This window comes from Eumetopias jubatus, unplaced genomic scaffold (genome assembly GCF_037043125.1).
Source record: "Eumetopias jubatus isolate StellerSeaLion01/CBP00866 unplaced genomic scaffold, mEumJub1_p1.0 scaffold_15, whole genome shotgun sequence".
Lineage (NCBI taxonomy): Eukaryota > Metazoa > Chordata > Mammalia > Carnivora > Otariidae > Eumetopias > Eumetopias jubatus.
In genome coordinates this window covers 26,769,252-26,787,654 of record NW_028274821.1, presented here as the reverse complement: position 1 = coordinate 26,787,654, position 18,403 = coordinate 26,769,252, and the positions used below count along the sequence as shown (strand labels likewise).

The 18,403-nt window shown below is 41.1% G+C and overlaps 2 protein-coding genes across 7 annotated transcripts in view; one reads left to right on the top strand and one right to left on the bottom strand.

Annotated features, from left to right (window-relative positions):
• Positions 1 to 15,556, top strand: part of GOLM1 (golgi membrane protein 1) — a 65,141-nt gene extending 49,585 nt beyond the window's left edge. For 2 of the 3 annotated variants that reach the window (XM_088019155.1, XM_088019156.1), the window contains exons 7-10: positions 5,112 to 5,271; positions 6,162 to 6,428; positions 7,992 to 8,105; positions 13,280 to 15,556. In XM_088019155.1, the coding sequence (XP_087875281.1) occupies positions 5,112 to 5,271; positions 6,162 to 6,428; positions 7,992 to 8,105; positions 13,280 to 13,353 (615 nt within the window). In that variant the 3' untranslated portion in view covers positions 13,354 to 15,556. The remainder of the gene's footprint in view (positions 1 to 5,111; positions 5,272 to 6,161; positions 6,429 to 7,991; positions 8,106 to 13,279) is intronic. The other variant, XM_088019157.1, reaches the window with a different exon arrangement.
• A 1,228-nt stretch (positions 15,557 to 16,784) lies between these two features.
• The window catches only part of NAA35 (N-alpha-acetyltransferase 35, NatC auxiliary subunit), a 94,790-nt gene continuing 93,171 nt past the window's right edge, over positions 16,785 to 18,403 (bottom strand). For all 4 annotated transcript variants that reach the window (XM_028122234.2, XM_028122237.2, XM_028122236.2 and 1 more), the window contains exons 22-23: positions 18,229 to 18,309; positions 16,785 to 17,173 (exon numbers count right to left, since the gene is read on the bottom strand). In XM_028122234.2, the coding sequence (XP_027978035.2) occupies positions 17,114 to 17,173; positions 18,229 to 18,309 (141 nt within the window). In that variant the 3' untranslated portion in view covers positions 16,785 to 17,113. The remainder of the gene's footprint in view (positions 17,174 to 18,228; positions 18,310 to 18,403) is intronic.

Below are 18,403 nucleotides of genomic sequence, written 5' to 3'. Positions count from 1 at the left end.
CGTTAGATTTGATTTGCTAGTATTTTGTTAAGGATTTTGGTGTCTATATTCATAAGAGATATTGGCCTGTAGTCTTCTTGTAATGTTTTTGGTTTTGATATCCAGTAATATTGGGCTCATAGAATAAGCTGGCATATTCCTTTCTCTCTCTCTCTTTTTTTTTTGTTAGACTTTGTGAAGATCTGGTATTGATTCTTTAAATTCTTTAAATGCTTGGTGAGATTCACTAGTGAAGTCATCTGGGCTTGGGCTTTCCTTTCCTTTTTTTTTTTAAATTTTTTATTGTTATGTTAATCACCATACATTACATCATTAGTTTTTGATGTAGTGTTCCATGATTCATTGTTTGTGCATAACACCCAGTGCTCCACGTAGAATGTGCCCTCTTTAATACCCATCACCAGGCTAACCCATCCCCCCACGCCCCCTCCCCTCTAGAACCCTCAGTTTGTTTTTCAGAGTCCATCGTCTCTCATGGTTCGTCTCCCCCTCCGACTTACTCCCCTTCATTCTTCCCCTCCTGCTATCTTCTTCTTTTTCTTTTTTCTTAACATATGTTGCATTATTTGTTTCAGAAGTACAGATCTGTGATTCAACAGTCTTGCACAATTCACAGCGCTCACCACAGCACATACCCTACCCAATGTCTACCACCCAGCCACCCCATCCCTCCCACCCCCCACCACTCTAGCAATCCTGTTTGTTTCCTGAGATTAAGAATTCCTCATATCAGTGAGGTCATATCATACATGTCTTTCTCTGATTGACTTATTTCGCTCAGCATAACACCCTCCAGTTCTATCCACGTCGTTGCAAATGGCAAGATCTCATTCCTTTTGATAGCTGCATAATATTCCATTGTGTATATATACCACCTCTTCTTCATCCATTCATCTGTCGATGGACATCTTGGCTCTTTCCACAGCTTGGCTATTGTGGACATTGCTGCTATAAACATTGGGGTGCACGGACCCCTTCGGGTCCCTACATTTGTATCTTTGTGGTAAATACCCAGTAGTGCAATTGCTGGATCGTATGGTAGCTCTATTTTCAACTTTTTGAGGAACCTCCATACTGTTTTCCAGAGTGGTTGCACCAGCTTGCATTCCCACCAAAAGTGTGGGAGGGTTCCCCTTTCTCCGCATCCCCGCCAACATCTGTCGTTTCCTGACTTAATTTTAGCCATTCTGACGGGTGTGAGGTGGTATCTCATTGAGGTTTTGATTTGGATTTCCCTGATGCCGAGCGATGTTGAGCACTTTTTCATGTGCCTGTTGGCCATTTGGATGTCTTCTTTGGAAAAATGTCTGTTCATGTCTTCTGCCCACTTGATTGGATTATTTGTTCTTTGGGTGTTGAGTTTGATAAGTTCTTTATAGATTTTGGATACTAGCCCTTTATCTGATATGTCATTTGCAAATATTTTCTCCCATTCTGTCGGCTGTCTTTTGGTTTTGTGGACTGTTTCTTTTGCTGTGCAAAAGCTTTTTATCTTGATGAAATCCCAATAGTTCATTTTTGCCCTTCCCTTGCCTTTGGCGATGTTTCTAGGAAGAAGTTACTGCAGCTGAGGTCAAAGAGGTTGCTGCCTGTGTTCTCCTTTAGGATTTTGATGGACTCCTGTCTCACGTTTAGGTCTTTCAACCATTTGGAGTCTCTTTTTGTGTGTGGTGTAAGGAAATGGTCCAGTTTCATTCTTCTGCATGTGGCTGTCCAATATTCCCAACACCATTTGTTGAAGAGACTGTCTTTTTTCCATTGGACATTCTTTCCTGCTTTGTCAAAGAGGAGTTGACCATAGAGTTGAGGGTCTATTTCTGGGCTCTCTATTCTGTTCCATTGATCTATGTGTCTGTTTTTGTGCCAGTACCATACTGTCTTGATGATGACAGCTTGGTAATAGAGCTGGAAGTCTGGAATTGTGATGCTGCCAGCTTTGCTTTTCTTTTTCAATATTCCTCTGGCTATTTGGGGTCTCTTCTGGTTCCATTTCTTTGAAAAAGGTGGATGGTATTTTGATGGGGATTGCATTGAATGTGTAGATTGCTCTAGGTAGCACTGACATCTTCACAATGTTTGTTCTTCCAATCCATGAGCATGGAACGTTTTTCCATTTCTTTGTGTCTTCTTCAATTTCTTTCATGAGTATTTTATAGTTTTCTGAGTACAGATCCTTTGCCTCTTTGGTTAAATTTATTCCTAGGTATCTTACTGTTTTGGGTGCAATTGTAAATGGGATCGACTCCTTGATTTGTCTCTCTTCTGTCTTGGTGGTGGTGTATAGGAATGCCACTGATTTCTGTGCATTGATTTTATATCCTGCTACTTTACTGAATTCCTGTATGAATTCTAGCAGTTTTGGGGTGGAGTCTTTTGGGTTTTCCACATACGGTATCATATCATCTGCAAAGAGTGGGAGTTTGACTTCTTCTTTGCCCATTTGGATGCCTTTGATTTCTTTTTGTTGTCTGATTGCTGTGGCTAGGACTTCTAATACTATGTTGAATAGCAGGGGTGAGAGTGGACATCCCTGCTGCATTCCTGACCTTAGGGGAAAAGCTTTCAGCTTTTCCTCATTGAGAATGATATTTGCTGTAGGTTTTTCATAGAGGGCTTTTATGATATTGAGGTATGTACCCTCTATCCCTATACTCTGAAGCGTTTTGATCAAGAAAGGATGCTGTACTTTGTCAAATGCTTTTCTGCATCTGTTGAGAGGATCATATGATTCTTGTTCTTTCTTTTGTTAATGTATTGTATCACGTTGATTTGCGGATGTTGAACCAGCCTTGCAGCCCAGGGATAAATCCCACTTGGTCATGGTGAATAATCCTTTTAATGTACTGTTGGATCCTATTGGCTAGTATTTTGGTGAGAATTTTTGCATCCATCTTCATCAAGGATATTGGTCTGTAACTCTCCTTTTTGATGGGGTCTTTGTCTGGTTTGGGGATCAAGGTAATGCTGGCCTCATAAAATGAGTTTGGAAGTTTTCCTTCCATTTCTATTTTTTGGAACAGTTTCCAGAAAATAGGTATTAATTCTTCTTGAAATGTTTGGTAGAATTCCCCTGGGAAGCCATCTGGCCCTGGGCTTTTGTTTGTTGGGAGATGTTTGATGACTGCTTCAATTTCCTTAGTGGTTATAGGTCTGTTCAGGTTTGCTATTTCTTCCTGGTTCAATTTTGGTAGTTGATACATCTCTAGGAATGCACCCATTTCTTCCAGGTTATCTAATTTGCTGGCATAGAGTTGCTCATAACATGTTCTTATAATTGTTTGTATTTCTTTGGTGTTGGTTGTGATCTCTCCTCTTTCATTCATGATTTTGTTGATTTGGGTCCTTTCTCTTTTCTTTTTGATAAGTCTGGCCAGGGGTTTATCAATCTTGTTAATTCTTTCAAAGAACCAGCTCCTAGTTTCGTTGATCTGTTCTACTGTTCTTTTGGTTTCTATTTCATTGATTTCTGCTCTGATCTTTATTATTTCTCTTCTCCTGCTGGGTTTAGGCTTTATTTGCTGTTCTTTCTCCAGCTCCTTTAGGTGTAGGGTTAGGTTGTGTATTTGAGACCTTTCTTGTTTCTTGAGAAAGGCTTGTATTGCTATATACTTTCCCCTTAGGACCGCCTTTGCTGTATCCCAAAGATTTTGAACAGTTGTGTTTTCATTTTCATTGGTTTCCATGAATTTTTTTAATTCTTCTTTAATTTCCTGGTTGACCCATTCATTCTTTAGTAGGATGCTCTTTAGCCTCCATGTATTTGAGTTCTTTCTGACTTTCCTCTTGTGATTGAGTTCTAGTTTCAAAGCACTGTGGTCTGAAAATATGCAGGGAATAATCTGGGCTTGGGCTTTTCTTTGGGGGAGGTTTTTAAATTACTAATTCAGTCTCTTGTTTTAAGTCTATTCACATTTTCTATTTTTAAAAAAAATAATCTGAGACCGAGGGAGATGGTGCAGAGGCAGAGGGAGAGAATCTTCAAGTACACTCCTGGCTGAGTGTGGAGCCCAACGTGGGGCTTGATCTCACGGCCCATGAGATCATAATCTGAGCCGAAACCAAGAGTCAGACACAACCGACTGAGCTACCCAGGCGCCTCTCACATTTTCTATTTCTTGAGGCCATTTTGGTAGCTTGTATTGTTCTAGGAACTTGCCTTATGTCCTCTAAGTCATCAAAGTTGACATACAGTTATGCATGGTGTTCCTTTTTAATATTCTTATTTGTGTAAGTTCAGTAGTGTTATCCCATCTTATTTTTTTAGTAATTTTTCTCTTTTTCTTGGTTAATCTAGCTGAAGTTTTGCCAATTTTGTTCAACTTTTCAAAGAACTTTGATTTCATTGATATTCTTTATTGTTTTTCTATTCTGTATTCCATTAATTCCTGTTCCAACCTTTATTATGTCCTTCTTAGGTTCCGTTTGCTCTTCTTTTTCCAGTATCTGAAGGTGGAAGATTAGGTTACTGATTTGAGATCTTTCTTTTTTCTTAATAAAGACCTGCAAATTTCCCCCTAAGCACTGCTTTAACAGCCTCCCATAAGTTTCGTATGTCATTTATTTGTTTTTTCTCAAGATACTCTCTTATTTGCCTTGTGATTTCTTTCACCCATTGGTTTAATTTAGGAGTATGTTGTCTAATTTCCACGTTCATGAATTTCTCAAATTTTATTGTCACTGATAATCTCATTCCCTTGTGATTGACATCATACAAAGTATGTTCTCCAATTATTTCAAATTTGTTAAGGCTTCTTTCATTGCCTAACATCTGTCCTGGGGAATGTTCCATGTGCACTTGAAGAATGTGTTTTGCTCTTGTTGGGTCAGTGTTTTATAGAAGTCAGCCTGGTCTGGTTTATCATTCAGGGTACCCTTGTCCTTGTTGATCAGACTGTTAGAAACCTACTTGTTAATCCATTACTGAAAGTACTTTCTGGGAGATCGTAACATCAGAGCTTTGGATTTATGCCAGATGGTATGGTACAATTGGGATAGATCATGGCGTTTCTCAGGGTTTTGGTGTTTTGTCAGAAGGATGTCCATTGCATTGCTTGGGTTTGTTGTGAGGTGTAAAGTCATAGAGCCTTGGCTGTCGTGTGATCCTGTTTCAGCTCCGAGCCCCCAGTGAGCCTCAGCCCAGGCCAGAGGAAGTGGACCTGCCACAGGCAGAGGTGCCTCAAGTGAAAGGAAACGTGCCCAGCAATGGTGAGCCCCAGACACCAGCCCCCAGTTCTGAGGCGGCTTTGGCTTTGAAGAGACAAGGTGAGAAAAGTAAGTGAAGCTTGGTAATTAAACATTTAAGCTCTCTCCAAAATAAACATTGTGGTGGTTTGTGTCCAACATCTTTGCACATGGCCTCACGACAGAGTATCCTTGTGGGAGGCAATTGGTGACCTGGGTTTGGGCTGCCAGAGGCAGGTGAAGGTCTCTCTGGGGACCTGGAATTGGGGCCCTAGGGCTTTCCTTGTCTTACTGTCATCCTTGTAAAGCGAGTGCCTTGTTCTTTGGCAGCTGTGTAAAGGTCCGGGCTGTGCCTTACTGAGGACATCACTGGGACTGTGTGATAGGGGAGATGGTTGAGACCTGGGCAGCCGTCCCGGGAACGGGGGCTGCTGTGTCTCTGGGGAGTGAGTCCTTGGTAGACTGGCAGGCCCTGCACCCAAGTACTTGTCCAGACATACAGGAGGGTCAGATAACTTCAGCTGATAGGTTGTCACTGAAATCAGGAGAATTTGTCCAGACTTTTTTCCTAAACCACTTCTCTCTTATGGTTCTGAAGATGAGCTGCAGGTATAGAGAAGCCTGCAGTCTTTGCAGTCACAGAATAAGTTACCCAGTTGCTCCCCATCCAGCCCTTGGGGAGACTCTGGGAATTGAGGGGTATGGGGGGTGGTTGTGTTTAATTTTTTTGATTTTTTTTTTTTTTAAAGATTTTATTTATTTGACACAGCACACAAGCAGGGGGAGTGGCAGTCAGAGGCAGAGGGAGAAGCAGTCTCCCCATAGAGCAGGGGAAGCCCGATGCAGGACTCGATCCCAGGACCCCGGGATCATGACCTGAGCCGAAGGCAGTCGCTTAACCAACTGAGCCACCCAGGCACCCTGTTTTTGTTTTAAACTAAATGCTAGTGAGGTCACAGCTAACTCTGTTCTCTGTACAGAGGAAACCAACGAGATTCAGGTCGCCAGTGAGGAGCTTCCGAGGGACAGCCTGGGGCTGCCCCAGGAGCCACGCCGAGAGCAGGCTGTGGAGGAACACAGACCCGTGGGTGGAAGAGGCATTGGAGAAGCTGAAGCAGTTGGCCAAACGCCACAGGTGCCAGGAGTGATGCTGGCGAGCCAAGAAAATCAGGACACGGAGGACCTGGAGCGGGACCAGCTTGTCATCCCCGATGGGCAGGAGGAGGAGCAGGGTGCTGATGAGGAAGGTGGGTGAGCTGCTCCAGTGAGCTGTCTGCTCATTCCTTTCCACTGCTCTTCGTCTGACACTGGAAGGGCCCCTGTGAAAGCCCGCTTGCGATTTGGTAGTTCTTCTGGTTTGTTGGGTCTCTTACCATGGAGGAGGCGGGAGGGAAGAGCAGTGTGCTCACCAGCAGTTGGATTTGTCAGAATTAATATTCACAGGGAGTCCGCAGTGTTTGGGGTGGGGGGGGCTTTCAGGCGGAAGGCCTTGAGGTGGGCGCTTAGCATCAAGTGAACGTAGCCCCCACACTGGACCCTGTGTCCTGCCTGTGTGTCTGCATTCACACCCACACGTGGTGTCACCACCAGTGCCCAGTGAATGGAATTGGGTAGATGGGGTTTCATGCATATTTGAGCATGGCAGCAAAGTGACCTGTGAATCCTATCTGGTTTGGTGGACTTTTTTTTTTTTTTAAGATACAGGAAAGTGGGGAAACTGAGATCACGATATTCTGGGATGTATTTCGGTCCCTAAAAGCTGTGGAAGACGTCACTCCCAGCTGAGCCAGGAACACCTGTGAAGGGAAGATACCTGTGCTCTGGGACGAGCCACTAACAAGAGTGGGGGAATGTGCCAATTTGTGGAAATCACCCTGTTTCTAGATCTCGTTTGCACTTGAGTTTCTCTTTCTGAAGACTGTGCTCTCACAAGGTTTTGGTTAAAGAATTAAAAAGAAGAAACTCTGGTGGCCAATCCAGTGGCACTCAGGTTTCAGACTGGCCACAGAGGGTAATATCTGAGGATTGGCTTGAGGTCCTGCAGGATACACGTCATCCTGGTGCAGCTGTCAAATAAAGCGGCAGGGCCCAAAGATGTGGGCTTTGCCTCCACTTCAGGCAGTGAGTGCAGGGGGATGTAACTAGAGCTAACTCTCCCAGACCCGCATTTTAAAAAATGATTTTGTTTACCTACCTGTATGTGTATATAAGACATTCACAGGAAAGCCTATGAATATAGTATGTCTCTTGAACGCCTTTTGTCCTGATCTTTTGTGGTGGTGGTTCTCTGCAGGGCTGAATGTGGTGATGCACGATCCCTAATTATGTAGGGATGATGGAAAATCCTTCGGCACCCAGTAGCCTCTCCATTTGCTTCCGTCAGAGCCACAAGCCATTCCGAGGAGGTGCCGTCATTAACTAGAAAGCTGTTGTTTCCAGCAACAGCAGTGCCTTCCTTTAACCTCGAGTTGATGGTCTTTAAAAAAAAAAAAAAAAACAAAAAAAAAACACCACCCAGGATTTGGGGTTAATTAGCTTGTTTCCCTAGTTCCAGCCCAGAATACAGCCCTGTGTCGAGGGCCACGGTTTCCATGGACTCCGTCGAAGCAGGGCTGCTAGGGAAGTGGAGAACTTGCACTTGCTATTCGTACTGGCGCAGGCACGCAAGTGCCCGCCATTCTCCCAGAGGTCGCAAGAGGACCTGATTGTTGAGCCGTGACTGGGAGAAACCCCGGTTCCTGGGCTCTGGTGCCCCTGCGGCCTCCAGAGTCATGTGGGTTGTGCTCTCTGTGCCTGTGCTCACTTTACAGGAAGACACCAGCAAAAGCTGGGAGGAGAGGAGGACTACAACATGGATGAAAACGAGGCAGAATCGGAAACAGATAAGCAGGCAGCCCTTGCAGGGAACGACAGAAACCTGAACGGTAAGAGGTGTGCCGAGGCAGTGGGCCTGCCTTGAATTTCACATTGTGGTCCTTCATTCACTTTGGCAGTGACTAAACAATCCCAGCACTAATGTTGTAAATAATCCATCCAATCCAGAAGCCTTTGAACATGGGGCCATGGAGGGAGGGGAGGATTGAGAAGTCCAAGGTGAAGACCTTTCAGAAGGTCTGTGTGTTTAGGGGGCTCCAGCCCTCAGGTGTTGGCTGGAGGATTTGTCTTCATGACATCTAGGGATTTCCCATTTCTAGTATATGTGCTGCCGAAGCGAGCACGGGATTTCCCAACAGATGGCTAGGTCACCACTTGATCACTCTGTATCAGCAATCAAAAAGCCCTAACATCTGCACAATACTTCCAAGCAGCTTCTTATAGTAGCATTTTGTATCATTTTGAATTTTGAAGGGTCTGGGCCAGTGGGATGTATCAGATTCTGGATTTGTCCATTTGCTTGTGATTGGATTCAGGTTGGCTGATATTTGCAGCTGCAGTGTGCTCTTCTTGCTTCCCACCAAGAGGCAGGCCCTGGCAGGTTGATGGCTTGGTTAAGGCACTGTCCGCCGGGTCTCTCCCATCACAAAGGGCCATTTTCCCTTTGTAACTGAGAAGTCATGTAGAAGGGGATGCTTTGAAATGGTGTGGCTTTAGCGTCCATTGAAAACCCTTGTCTGATGGTGACTTTTCTAATGCTGTCACCCTGCCACATATCCTCTTGTTGTAGTATCATGTGGTTTCATGGTTCCCTTTTTTAAAATTCATTTTTCTATCAGATTCTTAGTGTTTCCTTTCCTAGTTGTTAAGAGCTCTTTATATGCTAGGGAGATTGCCCTTTATCTGTGGTGTAAGTTGCAAATACTTCTTCCCAGTTTGTGTTTTGGTTTTATGTATGGTGTTTTTTGCCATGTGAATGTTTCAAAACTTTTATGTCTTGTCTTTTATTGCCTCTGGATATTGAGTCATAGCAAGTTTTCCCATCTAGTTTTGGAAGGAATTCATCTGTGTGTTTTAAGTACACTTTCACATTTTTCTTTTAGTTCTATTAAAAAGTTAAAACACAAATTCAGAAAAGCACACAAATGTCTTTAGAAGGTAAATACCTTGTAACTGTGTCCCCACCCACCTCAAGGACTAGAACCTTACCAGCCCTCCAGAGGCCGGTCTCTCCCCATAATAGCACCCCCTATCCTGACCTAATAGGCATTTTCTTGCATTTATTTATGGGCTTATCACTCAAGTGGGCATCCCTGGACACCAGTTTAGTTTTGCCCGTTTTCTTAAAATTGATAGCTCTTTAAATGTCTCTTAGTCTACAGGTTTCCCCTCCATTCCTTTCCTCCATTTGCCCTAGAGTTTTCCAGTCCGTATAGTGCTGATTGTACATTCATAGTGCTGTTTAGTATGTTCTTTCCTTTCTATTTCCCGAATATTGGCAGCTGATATCCAGAGGCTTGGTTCAGGTTTGGGCTCAAGCCCTTGGTAAAGTGGGAGGCAGTGGTGTGTTCTTTCATCAGGAGGCAAGGAACACCTTTCTTTTTGTGATATAAGTAGCAGTTGTTGTTCAGTACCTTCATTAATTCTTTCATGGTATTCTAATTCAGCTTTTTCTATTCCATTGGTTAACTGGGATATTTTTATAAATAGGTAAGTCAGTAGTTTTAGTCCTATAATATAGAATAAAAATGCTTGATTCTTTTTATTTACCCATTTTCAAAATAATGAATTATTTCCCTGTCATCCTCTGAGGGTGATATTTAAAATACAAACTCAGTGGATTTAAACCTATTTGATGGGTTATGTTCAATTGTATTTATTACCGTTTTTGAAGTTCAGGTTGTCCCATCTTCTTTGGCCAGTGGGACCTTCCCCACTTTAATCTGAACCTTCAGGTCCTTTGTCCCTTGTTCCTGTCCTGCTTAGCCACGGCTCTCCTCCACACTCAGCTGTTCTCCTCCCCCTACCCCCATGGGGCTCTACCCAGGAAGGAGCCCCAGAAAGGAGTCCTGGTAAATGCATTTCAGAAGTTCATGGGGCTCAGCCTCCCCTGGCCCCTCAATCCTTACCATAGCTACTTTGTGGTCACCTGCTGCGGGAGTAGCAGAAAGTCTCCTGCTTTCCAGTTGCAGTTTGTCCATGGGCCCAGGTACTTTCGGGTGTAAATCTTTTGGTTGTTTGGGGTTATCCTCTTCTGTTCTCAGGTCCATCAGGTGCTCCATTGCTCCTGTTTTCTTTCTAGACAGTGTTAGCGTACAGGCACTGGCCATTGTCTTTGTCTCTGCTTGTATTTTGGGGTCTGCAGGATTCCTTGCCATCTACTCTTGTAAATGTCTGATTTGAGGTTTTCAGGGTAGTCACTTTATGTAGGGACCCTGAAATTCAAAAACTATGCCACTGTTGTCACCATTTTTCCAGGATCATCATTATGTTTTTATATTTTACATTTAGATCTCTAATTCATAACTAATTTCAAGTGTATTCAGGTAGTGTGGCACAAGGTTGGGTCCAATTTTCTTGTTCCTAAGGGCTGTCTAATTGGCCAAACACCAGCTCAAAGCCACTGATTTGAGGTGCCACCTTTACCAAATAGATTTCTGTATGTATTCAGGTCTACTTTTCAGACTTTGTGTGCCATTAATTTCTCTGCTGACTCACACTATACCACACTGTTCTAAAAGCTCCGCCCCCCCCGCCTTTTTTTTTTTTTTTTAAAATATCTGACAAGGCTACTTCTGGAAGATTTCAGTCAAGATATCTTTGAATAATGCTTCTTCCCATTTTGATTCCTTCTTAAACTCAGATCAGAAATGTTAGATCTTACCATTCTATTCATGTCTCTTACCCTTTTTTCCATATTACCCATTTCTGCTTCCCTGATGTACATTCAGAATGATTTCCTGACATAGCTTCCAGTTCACCAATTTTTCCTTCAGCTATGCCTTATCTGTTCTTTTTAATTTTTTTATTTCTAAACTTTATTCTTTGCTTATGTTTACAAACATCTTCTATTTCTTTAAATGTTTCAGACTTTATCTTCCAGCTGCAGTATCTGAAAACCTTGTGGGTATTTCTTTTATCAGACTGTCCTTAGGATCCCTTCTTTCCTTGTGTTTTGTGCTTTTAACTGTGAGCTACAAGTTTCCTGGGAACTTTTATCTGTAGGAAGCCTCTGGGGCCTGAGTTAGAGCAGTACTGCACTAGAGGCTGTTTGCCTCTATCGGTCTCAAGAAGGGCACTACAAAATCACCACCTCTTTAATAACGTAAATTCTCTTCAGATATTTTTTGGATCACACAGGAAATGTGAGTTCTAACTGTATACTTGCAATGTCATCTCATATAGTTGAGAAGTCCTCCTCCCCGGTCTAACCACTAGGGTTTCTTGCTGTCCCATTTTCACTGCAGACTTATTCTCCATTACCTTGAATCCAAGGACACAATCCTTTGGGAGTTTCAGCTCTATTTAGGAGTCCCCTTCTGGAGTGGAGCCCTCATCTTTGGAAGCTGTAAAGGGAGAAGGCCGGTATCTTCAGGCTTCAGAAGTCCTCAGGGCAGAGCTAGCTTTGATGTTTATTACCTTCAGGAGTTGGAACTTTTCACTCCACGTTTGGCCTCACAGATTCCTTCTTCTATTGCCATTACAGACAGTGCATTTTAGTGTCTTACTTTAAAATTTTTAACTTTTCAATTTGAAAATAATTGATTTTAATTTAAAATAGAGTTTCCATATACCTCTCACCCAGGTTCCCCAAATATTAATATCTTATATAACCATAGTACAGTTATTGAAATGACATTAGTATTGATAAAACGTTATTACTCAAATTTAGTGAACTGTCCAACTTAATATCCCTTTTCTGGTCCAATATATAATAATCCAGGATTATATACTGCATTTATTGTCACACCTCCCTAGGGTCCTTTAACCCAAAACCATCTGTTTTTATCTTATGACGTTGATAGTTTTTAAGTGTTCTGGCCAGTTATTTGGTAGAAAGTCTCTCAGCTTGGGTTTGATTCAACAGTGTGTTCTTTAAAATATCTTTTCATATTTCATCTAGCATGTCAGTTATTACAGTTGGCAGAGTTGTCTGAGGTTTCTAGAAATAGTTCTAACTTGATTTTTAAATTATTTTCTTAGGCTATACTTAAAACACGAACATATTATCAAGTCAGAATTTTAAACAAATACAAAGTCTCTTTTTCTGTTCCTGTCATCGAGTCCACTCATTTTTGTACCTCAGTCCTTGACTATTTGCTGGTATGGTTACTGTCTTAACATCTCTTTTACTGTCCTTTCAAATCAGTCTAGTATCCTAAATGTTTGGCTTTGCAGTAGAGCCCTGGGATCTTTCATCCCCTACACACAGGTGTCCCATGAATTTGACCTTGTACAAGGCTTCAAACAAAGGACGCAGGCAAAGAAAAATGCTCTCTAAGCTTTGTTTCAAGAATTGTCATCACCATCATTTTAACATTCTATCATTAAAATAGTGTAAGACCCTCCCTGCTTGCTCCAGGGAAATTAGAAGAAAAAGGCATTAGTTCCAACTTTATTAGAGAACTTTTTAAAAGACAATATTTAAGGCAGTCATTTAATTCATTTAATAAAATCATTAACCATTTAATGTGTTGTAGTTGTAAATCAGCATGGTGGTTTTAGGTTTTGTGAGGTCTTTGTATGTCCTTTGTATGTCAAAGGAGAGTAAGGATGATGGGAGCCACATACAGTCTTCAGCTCTGTAAAGGAGAAGCTTTGGAGTAGTAAGAGCTGACTGAAGCTGCAGGTAGCTCTTAGGGCATTGTGTTTCCTGTTGGAGGGATACCAACAGGGATGCATGGAGCACAGGAGAGCTGTGGTTGTATCACAAATCTTATATTTTATATTGTCCACTTTAGAGGACATGGGGCATTATTTCAGTATTTTAAATAGGAAGTTTTTATATGTTTTAGCTTTATTTCATGGCACCATGTTGGCCATACATGTAGTTTCTTCACTGTCTTGTCCTTGATTAGGAATGCAATCCCCCATTATGTTGCTGACGGAGATACTGTCCTCTTGAGGCAGTCTCTCGATACTTAGGTCAAATAGAACCTGCCTGGCTGGTTTCCCCTACATGTTTTAATGTTAGATTATGCTTTTTATTTTTTTTCTTTTTTAGTTCTTAATGCTGAAAATCAGAAAGGAGACATAAATTTACTTGATCAGCGTGAAAAGAGGAATCACACACTCTGAATCAACTGGAATTACATACTTCATGTCAGGATTGAAAAGAGATCACTACGAAGTATTTATGAGGGGTTGAATACTGTGAAATGTACTAAGTAAAATATACATCTAAAGATGATTATTGTGGAGTTTTAATATGTACTTTATGTAGGAAAATGATTGTGTTGTAGATGGTTTTTTCGAAGTATTTATACTAAGGTATCAGAATTTGTCAGCTAATAGGTATGAGAAGATCAATATCAAAAACAGAACCCAAGTTCTCCAAGTATGGTGACAGTGGCGCTTAAAAAATTCTGGAATGTAACTTTGTTTAAAAAAAAAAATCAAAGCCTGTAGAAGAGTCTGTCTTCTGACACCAAGAGACCCACCGCACCTGAGAATTCTTCTCTGGTCCCTTTGGTGTCCCGCTTCACACGCTGTGCTGAGTGGCTGGTACCAGCCCGATATTTCTGTTCTCACAGGTCAGTGCTGAACGATTCCTGGCTTATACTCTCATGTGCTCACTTCTGGTTCCGACAGTCAGTGGCCTGGAGTACAAAACTGTTAACACAAACATCACTAGCAACAGTTTTGAACAAGTCTATATACAAAGACATTTTATGTGAGAATTTTTTAAAAAACTTATATAACCTTTGTCATTAATGTACAAAAATGCTTCTAAGTGACTTGTAATTTGAACATTTGTGATCTATTTTTACTTTGCTTAGTATGTGCGGGCAAAGCAAAATCTTCTGTATTAAGTCCCTATTACCAAGAGCCATGAGTGGATTAGACTTTTGACACAACAGGGGCCAAACCAGAGCTGACCCTGGGGCCTGTAGCAGAGCACTGTGGGGGCATGTTTGCTGTGGACTGCCCAATGCACCATTACAGGAAAAGGAGAGGAAGTTGATGTTAAGAGTATATGGTGTTACACAGGGGGAAAGTTTAGAAAGGCAAGAGAAATTAACAGTTGTTTTTGCCATAGTCTGTACGTTTGGCTTATGGTAAATGACTATCAACAGTGATTTAAAAATCAATGTTAATTTGAAAAGGACTAATCATAATTCACCTTGAGTTGCTTCTCTGTATTTCCAGTAAGTAGGCTCTTGCCACTTACGAATGACTGGCAAAGTCACACTAATGACTCTCAGGTCTTAAGGGTAAGTGGGTAGTGATACTTACTCTTACAAGTCAGAGGATTTGAGATGCAGGAGCCTCAGATCACCTGGTATAACCCCTCAACTTGAGAGGAACTGGGGGTCCAGAGAAGTTAAAGAACTACGCAGGCCAGACAGCTGGTGAGCTGGATGCCTGGCCCCTCACCTGCTCTGGACTCATGGTGCCCCTGGCTGGCACTGAAGGCAGGACCTGGTTTGCATTCAGGTTAAGATCTCCAATGTGAATGTTACTCGTGTAGGTACCTTTTTACTTAATTGCTAGGATTAAACTTTTCTACCCGGAAAAGGCAACTAAAGGGTGTTAAAAATAGCTTTGTAAGATTTTATCTAAGCCCTTGTCCAACTTCTCTTTGTGTCTTAGCCTTAGGGTTGATAATCTCTCTTGCCTTTTCAATAAAACATCTATTCATTCCATCTTTAATCAGTGTGCACAGAGTTCTAAGAAACAAGACTCTTAAGTTCAGCTGCTTTGTTTTCCTTTACTGCCCTATTGGACTCCTGAAGAATCAGCTTGCAAATTATAGATTAAGAATGGTTTGCCTTAACCCTTTTGTGGACTGAGATGGGATGTCAATATAAATAAAAAATGACCACACTGTTTCCATCTTCATGTAGAGGCACCAAAGGCCATTCGTTCGGGAGGTGTGTACTGTGAGTAATCTCTCCAGTCATGCTTTCTTACCACCGGCTTACCTTGACATCACATAGGCAACCATTTATAGCGGTGTCATGGTTTTTTTTTTTTTTTAAAGCAAAACAAAAACCTGTGTAATACATAAGTAGATGGCAAACCCTCCACTTTGGTCTTATGGTTTCATCCAAAATTAGCAGCTATTCCAATTTTTAATAGGTATGAACTATTTAATTTACACCTTCCTCTGTTTTCTCAAATGGTATGTAGACAGGAATGTGAAGACCCACCTTTTCTTCTGCAGATGGGACTGCAGATTCCCTGCACAATACTCAGATTTCTTGAGTAATGAAAGCACTGCACATACTTAATGTACTTTTGTGTGATGGAATTTGACAAATAAACCAATACCTGTTAAGTCAGTGTGCAGTCATTAAATAACTAGATCGGTTAACTGGCATGATTGTTTTAATTGGTAGTAGTTGGTTAGCTATTTTTAGCAGAACCCAGAGTGGTGTAAGACAAGTGTGAATTCAGGAGCCTTTAAGGTCCAAGGGCTCGGTCTACCCCAAGAGATTACTATAAATAATTGATAGTTTATAGAACACTCAACAACTTCTAATCCTTGTCTCTGAATTTTACAAAAAATACAAAAAGATTCCATGAATTGTAGGGTTTTTTCCCACATTGTTAGCTTAGATTTTGAAAATGTTCGTTAGTGTCAGAGTTGGGGAAATAAATAGTTGTGTATTTAAATGTTTGTGTACGAAGCCACTCTCCCTTAAAAACTGGCTTATAAAAATCTGATGATAATGTATAGATTGAAGGATTACTCAAAGCTGGTATCATCACATGCACTCTTGAAAAAGCTAAAGTAAAATGCTTCCATCCTTGTTGGTGTGCCTGTGAAACACATCTCTGGGAAAGTTAAAGGACTTGAAATATTTTCTTTAAATTTATGCATAAACTTCACATAATACGTTTTATAAACCAAGGCCCTAGCCAGTTGAAACAAATGCTTGTTTTCCTATCTTTACTGCTTAGAATAAAATGATACCATCTAATGTAGAATAAAAACCCACGGCAGCATGAGCCAGGAAGAGGAATGGGCAGCAAAGGAAGGGCAGGGCCTCTGGTGCTGGGCACTTACAGGGTACAGGTGGATTTAAGTCTGTTTCTGAAGGCAGCAGATACTGGAAAGATCCCCACTTGAAAACACTGCGTGGGTTAAAATGAATATTTAGCAGTGAACAAAAACTATGCCACACTGAAACCTAACCCTAAAAATTAACAATCTATGCATTCCTACCTCTTGAATAATGTCACTAGCAAACATTTTGCATGTTTTAAAGGTGCCAAAAGGAACAGTTAAAGGATGTTTTTTAAAAAACCTCTATATTCTTACAGGTATATAATTTAAGACATCATGACACACAAAATCACAATCCCCATGTAATTTAGTCTCCCTAGATAGTTTAGAGGTTCCCCCCACCCCACATATTCCCTTTTAAATGTATTTTACCAAAACCCCATCCAAATGTTTGATCGTTTTTGAAACTTTTGAATCTGTTTGAACTATTCAAGAGTAAACACCTTCAGTCCTTAACATGCATCAACAAAGTGCTGTTGTTTTTCATTTCCAGTAGTGCATTTTTTGTCAAGAAATTTATTAACCTTTACAAACACTATTTTCACTCATTCATAAAAAAATGATTTATGATTAAATCTGTAATAAAACCATATAACATTCATCACTGCATTAAGCCCAGTTTCATCCATGGAACATAACAAACCACTTTAAAACAGCAGTTTTCATTCACGTCGTATAAGGCTGTCAAATTAAAAGTATTTCTTATAATAGGCTGTCATCCAAGAAATCCATTTCACTTCGTGTTATGTGCTGAGACTGACAGATGGATCCCCTTAGAATCTGAAAGTAGATTCTGCCCCTTGATGTCCCCCCTTTCAGTGTCTTTCAAACAAGTTTCACAACAGGAAAGTATTTGTGAGCAGAGAAATCAAATTCAGGAGGAACCTGTAAAGAAAGGCAGAAAGTAAACAAATGTATCTACAAATATTCAGACAGTACAGTATTTTAGTTTCTCGCAATTTTGGAGGTAAGGCAGCACGAGAGAGGGGAAAAAAAAAAAAACCTGGTTTAATGACAAAGACAACAGGAACTAACCTGGAGGGAAAACAACAAGCTTATCTCTGGGTTTATGAAAGAGAACAGTTAACAAAGGCAAATGGACTTAAATCACAGGGAAGGGTGGTGGGTCAGCACACTTTTTAGTTCCTGGGTCATGGATAGTACTAAGCAATGAAACCGTGTCTAGTAAAGCACGGCAGAAGATGAGGAAGGAAGATAGCAAGCCGCGATGGGAGTCGACAGACAGAGGTACATGTAGTGTGCCAATGCTCAGCAGGCACATGTTGATAACAACATCAGTAAGGGAAGCTGAGAGAATTTACCATCTCTCAAGCCATTAAACAAAGACTTCAATTACTGAAGCATTCACTTTTCTAAAGGCAGATGACTTTTTAAATATCTCTCCCATAATAAATTTGTTTTCACACATTTTCTGTTTTACTCTTTTACTCATTCACAGTAATTTACACAATTACACAGTAAATTACACAGTAATTTACACAAAGAGGGGAATGGGAGGGAGGGGAATGGAAGGGCAGACTTTAGAAATTTTAAGTCAATAAAATCTCAAGTTTCAAAGCAAAATGGCAAGCTCTAGTTACTTTCTGCCACTGAACCTCTTATTTTTTATTTTCTTTTAAGATTTTATTTATTTGACAGAGAGGTAGAGAAAGAGAGGGCACAAGCAGCAGGAGCGGCAGAGGGAGAGAGGGAGAAGCAGGCTTCCCGCCGAGCAGGGAGCCCGATGTGGGGCTCGATCCCAGGATCATGACCTGAGCCCAAGGCAGCTGCTTAACTGACCCAGCACCCAGGCGCCCCTGAACCTCTTTTAAAGGGATGATTTTTGAATGTTTTACCTTTTTGTAATATTTGTGCATCTTATTTTTTAAAAAGTTCTACAATAATTTAACACCCATTTACTTTCCCCACAATGCGCTTACCTTAGATTCCTTTTTGTGTCCTCCTGCCAGTAACTTCATGACCACAAAGTTGGGTTTGGCAACCTTTAAAATTCTATTGACCTAAACAATGAGCAACATTAAGCTATCAAAACATAAAATTCAGAGTCAAAATGTCTTTATAAGATAGGAACTTCACATAAGGTAAATGTTGATT